Source organism: the organism of the source record quoted next, unplaced genomic scaffold, assembly GCF_019419815.1.
Source record: "Pyrus x bretschneideri cultivar Hongxiangsu unplaced genomic scaffold, Pyrus_bretschneideri_v1 Contig74, whole genome shotgun sequence".
Taxonomy (NCBI): Eukaryota; Viridiplantae; Streptophyta; class Magnoliopsida; order Rosales; family Rosaceae; genus Pyrus; species Pyrus x bretschneideri.
In genome coordinates, this window is record NW_025999814.1 from 205301 (window position 1) to 215080 (window position 9780).

Below are 9780 nucleotides of genomic sequence, written 5' to 3' on the forward strand. Positions count from 1 at the left end.
TTTTGGCCTTGAGCGTGTAATTCCTGAAAGTATGTGTTATTGGTTGTTTTTTGGGGGTTTTCTGTAACTGTTGTACTGGTATCATTCAGTTTCTACTACGCATGCCGTGTTTCACAAAGTATGGTGCAAATCGTTCATGTGGTACAAGTGTGATATTCAGCTTTATAAGTGTAAAGATACAACGCCGGAACTTCGTTTAGGCGGACAGACGCAGAGAGCTTCTTTTGAGCCACAGCTGGTAAGCAGTCATGTGAAGGCGTCGTAACCTTTCGGAGTCTCGTGCCAAACAAAATGCCGACGAACCTTGATCAAATTACGGTACAACCTCGCATACGATTGTCTTGTTATAGACAACAATGTCTTCTTCAACAAGGAAACCTCGCCACTGTTGACAATAACTGAGAACTTGGTCCAATCCAAGACATTAGCAAATGGAAGCTCGTAGTGGTTGGATATTATAACCGGAATGCAGCCGTAGTGTATTGCATCACTCACTCTCGCAGTGTTGACCTCGTAGCCTCTGACATGGAGGCAAAACTTGCTTCTCCGAAACCCTTCTTCGTAAGGGTAAGACGGGTTGCCGGGAAATATGTCCATGCGAGTGTCGTTGCCCCATAAATCGATCAGCTGTTGGCGAATGTTCGAGTTTTGAATTCGTCCTGAGAAGTAAACAAGCTTATCCCTGCATTGAGCATAACATCGCATGTTATATTGCTATTGCAAATGCGGTTTTGTCGCAGCAACAGAAAACAATCATGCATATGATTTTGATGTGGTTGCGATTATTTAACCCAGTAACGCTATTGGTCGATCTAGAAGAAGTGATTAGCGTGGTATTAAATTAACAGTTGGACAAAGAAATTAAGCATTACCCAATACAAAACATACAAACTAAAATGTTGGGTTGGAGATAGTACCTGGCATGTGGGGGGTTGAGGGATTGCTGAGGAGGCCGTGGCCAAACCTGCGGCAAGGCGACATCTTTATGCGTAACATACAATCTCTGGAAGTAGCTGGAGGAGCAAGTGAGCTGGATCGCATTGTTGCGCAGCCCGGCATGTTGGGCGCCGGCCTCTCTGCAAACAGAGTGACAGCAGGCGTAGAAGTGGTCGGCGCCAGAGGAGGCGTTCCAGAATTTTGAAGTCTCGGCCGACGGTGGCAGTGTAGTTGGCGACAAACTCGGCGATGGAGGACTCGGAGTGGACACGGGGGTCGTTGCGGAGGACATTGACGGAGAATGGGAGGAAGAAGAGGTGGGCATTTTGTGGGTCGGTGGTGACGAGGGAGCTGGAGAGGAGAGAGAGCTTGAACATGTGCTCGCTGAAGTAGTTTCCGAGCTTGGGGTCGAAGGGGTTGGGGTGGGGGAGGAAGACGGCGGGGAATGAAGCGAAGGAGGGGGAGGAAGGAGGATCAGAATTGTTGGAATTGGTGGGGTAGACGTAAATCTTGAAGCTTTGGAGCATTTCTCGGAAATCGGCGGCGAAGAGGTCCCAGTCGTGGTAAGGGCCTGAATCTGGAGGGGGAGGAGGAGGAGAGGACAGACCCAAATTATGGCTGTTTTGTTTGGATAAGTGGAGGGGGAAGATGGAAAACCAGGAAGCGGAGGAGACGGCCAGCGCCAGCATTGCCGCCAGGAGCAGCCGGCGTTTGAAGTTGGGCATTTTCTTACGTGATGAATACAGAGGATGAATCTTGTTGGTCCTCTTGATCCAAACTTGTGGAAACTCCGACGGGAAAGTGATTTTCTTCACACTATTATTAAATATTTTTTGTTTTTTTAATACAAATAATGACCGGCCAGCGAATTGGGCTCGATCATAAAATTTGGGTGAGGATGGACCCACCCACCAACTCTAATTCTCCACCCATTTTTAATGAAAATCTTAATGACATCTCTAACTTTTTGCCAAAAATGACTTCATGCCATCTTTGACCTTTAATCTTTTGTTTTTGTTGGATTTATTCTGAAAATTATAACTATGTTAATTTTACAGAAAATTTTATTTGAATCCATGTAATATCTTTCTATATCCTTTTTCCCACTAGCATTTTCATGGCTACTTTTTTTTATTTTTTTCTTTTTGCTACCAAACCCAGACATTTGCCTTTTTTTCTTTCTACTGATGTGCATAAGCAACAAATCAAACAATTCATCCCCTTATATTTATCAACAAGCAAGGAAGTTTATAATTTAAGAACATTGGTAAGACGTTTTTCCGTAGAATATTCCAATCGCATAAAGTTTAACAAACCCTTCGGGATTGATGAAAGAAATTGAAACCTAAATACTCAACTTCTAAACTTCAAAAAAAAATTGAAATCAAACGAATAAAATATTTATAAATTGAGTCATACCTTAGTTAAATGATTCAAAACTTCAAAATCACCATCCATAAAAAAAACACTTGTTTTTCTCTACAAGACCTATTAGGGTTTTAGCCAGAATGAACGTAGGATAAACAATAAGCGATGGTAGGGTTTAATGGTTTTATTGATAAATTTGAGTTTTATTATTAATTTCATTTTGTACTTAATATTAATTATGCAATAGGGTAAAATAGATAATTAACAATTTAAATTTAAGTTGGGTGTAGACATGTGTTCAAATAAAAATTTCCTACTTTTAATTTTTAATTTGTTGAATGTTCACTATTTTTCTCTTTCTCTCATGCCCACTAATAGGTTTTTTTTTTTTTTGGTCAAACGATATAATTTTGTTAGATTAGTTACTGACGGAGTTTGAACTCACTCTTCTTTCCATTACTGTGGTAAATGACTACTTGCATACTCATTAATAGTTTGTGCATGGTAGTATAGCACAGCTCTAAAGTTATTGTAAAGTAGTGACAGTTTATTGTTAGTTGAGACAAACAATGAGAGTGAATGACATTTTTACCCCTAACATCTTAACAGAGATTTATCGGAAGATTGACGAAAATAACAAATTGGATTGACATTGCTAACATGTTTGACCATAGGGGTTATGATTAACAAAATATTCACTACAGAGTCAGTTTAAATTGGAGCTCACCATAAGGATTGTGAAAAAAAATTTAGCCTAATATAAATAGAGACGTAGAGCCCGATTTGCCTATAACGTTAAAAGTAGGTAATATTTCGTATGTAGACAAAATTTACCTACTCAATTGACTACACTATTGGAATATGTTTTCACATAAATGGCTCATCAAAATAGATTTAACTACTCAATATCTGCCATTATAAATTATAATTCAATTTTGTCTACTTTAAATTTAATTGTCTAAATCGACATCAGAAGGTAACTGAAACCAGACAAAGCGTTCTTCGCAAGTTACAAAAACTTTGTCTGGTGCAGGATTATGAGAAGAGCCGGGAAACGGTGTCGTTTACTGGGTGTGGTCAGGTTGGGCCACGTCACCAATTTCAATTCTGCACAAGTCGTTTAAGTTCTGAAGAAAGAAGACGATGACAGGGCAGCTGACCATTTGAACAAGAGCGAAAATAATACAGTGGAATTTGAATCTAAAGATCGAAGCTTTTGCATTTGGGTCGGAAAAAGTTGAAGTCTTTGAGCAGAAAAAGCATGGCCAGTTGCTGGGTAAGGAGTCCGCAGCCGCATCCCAATCTCCACCCTCATCGATCTTTCAGTAAGCGGCTGCTGATTCAGCCGCAGAGCCGCGTCCTCAGCCTCTCGAATTCTCAGCGCCGTCGTCGGAGCAGAATCTGCTGCAACTACGACGACGAAACGACCAGGAGACAATCACAACCACCAAGTCCACAGGGTCCACAACCAACTGGGATTCAGCTCTACTCTGAGATTGAGAGGTAAGTTGTTCAGGCAGTGTGTGCGCACCTGCCCCATTGCATCCTGTGGTCGAATTACGCTGAACTAGAGTAGTTTAGAATATCGCCTTATCGATATTTATTTTTAGTTTTATCTACTTTTAGATTACTTACAGAGACAGTGAGGCAAGCCCAAGGTCGTTGGGATGGTACAGGCGACTGGACTCAAGTTGAGGTATCATTTCATGCTTTTTTTTTTTTCGGCTTGTCACATCGGTTTTAGTTTCATTCATGTATGCACAAGGCTTTCTGGAATCTGCACAGGTCAACCATCACAGGATTTCAAATTTTGTTTCAGTTATGTTTATATTCCGTGATGAATTCTGTATTCGGAACCACTTTTATTTAGTTAAAATTCCGTTTTCGTAGTGGATCGAAACTTGGTTTCGTGGTGGATCAAAACTTGTCGAATCTGCGTAGCAAGTTTTACTTTTTGTTTTGAGTTACGAAAGCTAGGTTTATAATGTTGAAACTGTACAAGGAAACAATACATGTCAAACGCCCCCAATCAAATTATACTCTCGTTAGTAAGGACTTAAGCAGCCTCAGAGTTTCTTCTTTACTTGGTCATCCTTGCTTGGGTGTCCGTTTCCTTATTCGCCTCGAAGTGCAACTTATATAAGTTCACACCCATCGCGGCCATTCAAAATGAAAGATGAGTAAACCAGATAGTGGCTGCAGATGTTAATCTGAGAAACTTTCTCGAGCATTTCATAAGGCTCTAGCTTGAACGCCTACGAACCTTTTTTCAAGGAATAGATAGTATATGTTAGACACTGAATGAAAAAGCAGCCATATGTTTTTTTACTCTATCTCTTGTATGTTTCATTTGTGGGAAGGATATTCTTCATTCATAACCTTACTAAACCTATCTATCATTATATATTTCAGGGAGCATGGGTTCTCAAACCGAGAAACTCAGAACCCAAGGCCGTTGTACATTTTATTGGTGGCATATTTGTTGGAGCCGCCCCTCAGCTTACCTACCGTTTGTTTCTTGAGCGCCTCTCAGAAAAGTGAGATTCAGTTAGAACTTTGGTTGTCTGGTAATTAACTTGAATAGTTTGTATCATGCATGTACAGCTTATATGCTGTCCTGATTTCTTTTATTAGAAAGTTGTATTTGATCTTTGTCTATCTACTAGTGGTTTTGATGGAAGTTTCCGCTTTTGAGACAGAAGAAAATATGATTCAGCCATTTATGTGTTGTAGGGGTATTTTGGTGATTGCAACACCATATGCTAGTGGATTTGATCACTTCTTCATTGCAGATGAAACCCAATTCAAATTTGATAGGTGTTATCGATTTCTTAAAGAGACGGTGTGTTTTTATTTCTTATCTTCAGAATCTGTATGTTTCGAATTCTGCTTGATTTTCTTCCTTTGGTACACAAAACCTGAGATGCTTGATTGTACAGGTTCAAGATCTTCCTACTTTCGGCATTGGCCACTCTTTGGGATCTGTCATCCACCTTTTGATCGGTATTGCCACTTTTTTTTCCTAACTGCACTTAAGAGTGCAAATCTTTTGGGTTTAGAAACTCATTACGTTCGTGGCTGAATGGTTGGTTAGGTTCAAGATATGCTGTTCAAAGAAATGGGAATGTGCTGATGGCATTCAATAACAAGGTATTTAACCTCCTGACTTCATTGGTATACATTGCAGAACTCGGTAAGAAGAGAAGAAATTGAGATGAGAAGAGGTGGAATTCTCACTATTTCTAACAGTTTGCTTTATAATTTTTTTCTCATTTAGGCTGAAACCAGTTGAACTATACACCATCTCTTAACATCTCACAGTGCATCATATTTACGTTTAGAACGAAGCAAAAGATAACAAGTAAAAACATTGTTTCTTTCATAATTTGACAGGAGGCAAGCTCAACTATTCCTCTGTTCTCACCTGTTGTCGTTCCAGTTGCTCAAGGCCTTGGACCAATTTTATCACAGATTGCATCATCACCAACAATCCGCCTAGGGGTGAGATTTCTAAAATTAACGTGTTGTAAATTTGTACATGTATGTATATTTAGTTTTTAAACCATGACATATGAAGCGTGATTATGTATCATCTCATTGAGGAATTCCGTTATTCATTTCTAGTAACAAAGAAACTCCGACATTGAAATGCTTGCAGGCAGAAATGACTTTGAAGCAATTCGAAAACCTTAGCCCTCCCATCATGAAGCAAGTTCTTCCTTTAGTTGAGCAGCTCCCTCCACTGTATATGGACTTAGTTAATGGAAGAGAATATTTTGCTCCAAAACCAGAAGAAACTCGGCGACTAGTAAGCAAACCTATAACTATTTACAAGTTGCTTCTATGCTTCTCTTCATATTTAATGTTAAGGTTTACCACTTAAATTTTCCCACTATTGATGCTTTTTCTTAGGTAAAATCTTACTACGGTATTTCCCGGAATCTTCTGGTGAAGTTCAGGGATGATATGATCGACGAGACTTCAACTTTGGCACAGTTGCTAATTTCAAATTCAGGCCATCAGTTCTATGCTAGACATGTCAATTCGCTTATTACCCTGGAGATCACGGGCTTCCTTTGCAACAGGTGAATTTTGTGCCAACCATAGCGGGGAAATGAATCTCCGTAGCTTTTATTTTTGGACATCTGTACGTCAAATGTATACAGTAGAATCCCCGAGTGCAGTTCCAGTTTGATCCATCTCTAAAAGAGGAGCATTTTAGATGAATAATATTTCTATCGTGCAGGCTCTCCCAGATGTGCCTCCGGCAATGGCAGATGCAGTAAATCGCGGAAGTGAGATGTTGGCTAATCTTACTGTAGGGACACCATGGGAGACCGTTGCCAAAGAAGTAGGCAGCACTTGGGGTGTAGAGTCAAAGGTACTTCGTGCAGAAGCATCAAAAGACTTAGGCCTGCTTGTTGATGTGATTGCGTCGTGGATAACTTCAAATGCAGGTCCAACGCTCTTGAAGCCGTGATGAGTTGGACCAAATAATAGCATACAAATCAGACCAAAGTTTTTATCTCGCTGAGACAAGGACATGGTTTTCGATAGGACGACGAAAAGAAATGAAATGGAAATAAAATCTTGTTCATATTCATGTAATTTCAAAGATGTTCAGGTATAGGTAGAAGTAACCAAAACGTGTGTAAATGTACATTTGCTGGGTTGTAAGTTGTAGCAGAAGCAGCTTTTCTCTAAAGAAGAAAAATAGTTGTAACATAAACAAGCATCGGAAACAAGGATAATGATAGTTTACTGTTACTATTGATTCATAAATACGCGACTGCAATATCCGAAACAGCCTCCAATAAAATAGCTTCGCTAAGGGTAAAATAAATAGTACTAAAATTGACTTTCTAGTGTAAAAATGTGATTTTGTGTTAAAGTGAACAGTACCGAAAACTTTTTGTTAAAGTTCTCAAATTCCAATCCGAACTTGGGACAAGTTATGTTTTGAATTAAACTCTATATTGTAATACGTTTTAATTTTTCTTAGTCCCAACTTAAGTACATCGCACCACCGTATAGTTAGAATTATCAATGAGTACTATGCAAGAAATAAAATTCTTGGCGCCCAAGAAATCCAATTTAGGAAATACAAAATTCATCAAGGGTAAATAAGTCAATAACAATATCTTTTAACTACCACTCTATAAAGTAATAACCTAGGTTATAAAATTGGTTTGTTCCCAACTGTATAACTTTAGGAAGGTTTTACTGTAAATACGATTCTGCAGTATATATGACAACTCATCCGTCGGATATATAGGCATAGCGCAATCCGACTTCTTAGCGAATCAAACGAAAGGATGACACGATGAGCAGCTCAACCCTCCCGTCTCTTTGCATCTAATCTTCATGATACAGATACAGGCCAAGGCCAAACCGAGCACACGCTCTGCAGAAAGCAAGTTGCTCAGCTGCAGCAACTGGATCGACAATATCGTCACTGGGTGTTACTGTTCCACTTGATTCACGGTGTGCCTGCATTGGTGTGTCAGATCAAATATTAGAACTGTAGGTGTTATCGTATGTTCCTCAAGGCACCATTTTAAAACAGGAGATTTACAATTGAAACTTGTGGAGATAAAGACCATGACAAGAATTCGATGATGGTGAAATCATATATAACATTGGCAATGCACTACTCCCCGAAAACAAGGCATCCAGCCAGTAGTTATACATTACCTCACTGCCTTTGATTTTGAACTAGAAGAGATAAAGACATGCTTCTAATTGTTTACTTGTGTAGACTGTTTCGCTCTTTCCTTAGGCATTTTCTTGCATATAAGGTTTGTGACGCTTTCTGGGCACTCAGTTTTAGGTCATTTAACACTTCAAGAATTCAAATCCACATTAACTTCAGTATGTATTAAGTGCTCGTTAGCATAACGTTTTTGTCTTCCACCCAAGTCTCCATCTTAAAACTATCGTGAAAATTCTAAAAAAGTGCATCAACCACCAAAAAGATAAGATGGAGGAGACTCTCCAAACCTCTTAAATTAATAGTACATGAAAGATTCACTTCCTAATACTTGATAGTACCAGTTGTTTTTAGGACCACGATTCCATAAATTCAAAGCAATCACACAGAAGGAAAATACAGTCAGAGGTATGAATATTATTATCACAGGTAAATAGTTATCAAACATGATATGCTATAATGTAGAAATAAACCGCAGTAGATAGAAGAAGAAGGGCCAGACCTCTCCATCAGATCCACGTACAGTGACACGGTATACCACAGTCACGCTTCCATTGTCAGAAAATATAACATCACGGACTTCTCCACACCATCCTGTAAAAGAGAATGTTAACAGCTGATAACATGTGGAGATTCACTAGAAATTAAATTAAGTGGTCAGAGAAAGTAAATTTAGTCACAGTTCACTACACAGGGCAAGAGAGAGTAGCAGTCGGGCGAACTACCTGAAGCTCATAAACTTGAATTGGGTTGCTAATCTTAATACTCTGCCTAAAACTCATAATGAAGGCATCAAGGTTTCGTAAACTAAAGACGAATTTGGGATTAAGAGCAATGATGAATAACACGCACTCCAATTACCAAACATACATCGTAGTAGTGTACTTGCACAAATATTGAAGAATGATTGAAATGAAAAATGCACATAACATGGCATCTCCTTGCCGAAACGCATGAGACTGATGAAGATTACAGACAGCTAATTGCTTGCTAAAATCAGATTAGCAGTTAAAAATACACAAATTACCAAGTATTGATTACAAAAGGGAGAGAAACAATTTGCAAAATTTTTCTGAAAAAAAAAAAAGTTGGGTATTTTAGAGCAATTAAAAATTGAGATTATAAGGAATTATGATTGAAAGCTTATGAATTTGCAAATTGAGAAGATGAGGAAAAGAAGGGACACACCAGCAGCGTAGAAGCTCAACATCCGGTTGGCATGGTACCTACCCAATACACAAAAGTTCCATGAGATTTGTTTGGTCAACGAGAAAATCAAATGAGAGAGGAAAGAAAATTACCAGGGGATGAAGGTGGAGGAGGGACCTTCAGCTGCCGTATGGATGATGTTATCAGGGATTCGCTTGTTGAGATCTCTGAGGATTTCAGTGAGAGGGCGAGTGATGAGGGACGAGTTGGAATACGAAAACGATTTGTCTAGAGGCACCACATAATTCGAATTGGGCACATCGCCACCGCTGCTACTCTTGCATGCGATCATACAAACCCTTCCTCCTCCTCCCGTTCTCCTCCAACCCCAGATTCCAGCTCCGACCACTCGAGTTTGGATCCGGATGGAATCGACCCGACACGGAACCGGGGAGGATTGCAGGAGCAGAACATTGCTGGTGGTACTCGTCTGTAACGCCATTGTTAGTTAGTCCACGCTCCTCCACACCCCAAGTCTCTCTCTCCTCTGAAACTCCCTCTCTCTCTCTCTAGAATCTAGGCGTCCGGTGGCGGGACTGGTAGATGTGAAGACGAGC

At 39.6% G+C, this 9780-nt stretch overlaps 2 protein-coding genes and 1 non-coding gene across 3 annotated transcripts; 1 reads left to right on the plus strand and 2 right to left on the minus strand.

Annotated features, from left to right (window-relative positions):
* Positions 1-84: 84 nt before the first annotated feature.
* Positions 85-1787, minus strand: LOC103950359 (probable glycosyltransferase At5g03795). Its single transcript, XM_009361556.3, is given in 4 exon segments — positions 85-255; positions 258-682; positions 918-1138; positions 1140-1787. Coding segments are annotated over 4 exon segments (1227 nt in total). The 5' UTR covers positions 1662-1787; the 3' UTR covers positions 85-196.
* A 1560-nt stretch (positions 1788-3347) lies between these two features.
* Positions 3348-7078, plus strand: LOC103950360. The gene is made up of 10 exons (XR_007254704.1): positions 3348-3807; positions 3931-4000; positions 4717-4841; positions 5038-5146; positions 5244-5307; positions 5399-5454; positions 5698-5805; positions 5963-6112; positions 6217-6389; positions 6551-7078. It is a non-coding gene; the product is annotated as an uncharacterized LOC103950360 (transcript).
* Positions 7079-7397: 319 nt separating this feature from the next.
* LOC103950361 (DNA repair RAD52-like protein 2, chloroplastic) lies at positions 7398-9780 on the minus strand. Its single transcript, XM_009361558.2, has 4 exons — positions 9316-9780; positions 9203-9240; positions 8517-8608; positions 7398-7794 (listed from the first exon to the last, which is right to left on the minus strand). Exons 1-4 carry the CDS (start codon positions 9663-9665, stop codon positions 7660-7662), a joined length of 615 nt encoding a protein of 204 aa, XP_009359833.1. The 5' UTR covers positions 9666-9780; the 3' UTR covers positions 7398-7659.

What these genes read in the sequence shown, in the direction of transcription:
- LOC103950361 (XM_009361558.2), bottom strand. Translation starts at nt 9,665, where the DNA reads ATGGCGTTACAGACGAGTACCACCAGCAATGTTCTGCTCCTGCAATCC. An exon ending in GTTGAGCTTCTACGCTGCTG is followed by an intron (nt 8,609 to 9,202) that starts GTGTGTCCCTTC and finishes TCTCTTTTACAG; the next exon opens with GATGGTGTGGAGAAGTCCGT. An exon ending in TACGTGGATCTGATGGAGAG is followed by an intron (nt 7,795 to 8,516) that starts GTCTGGCCCTTC and finishes ACACCAATGCAG; the next exon opens with GCACACCGTGAATCAAGTGG.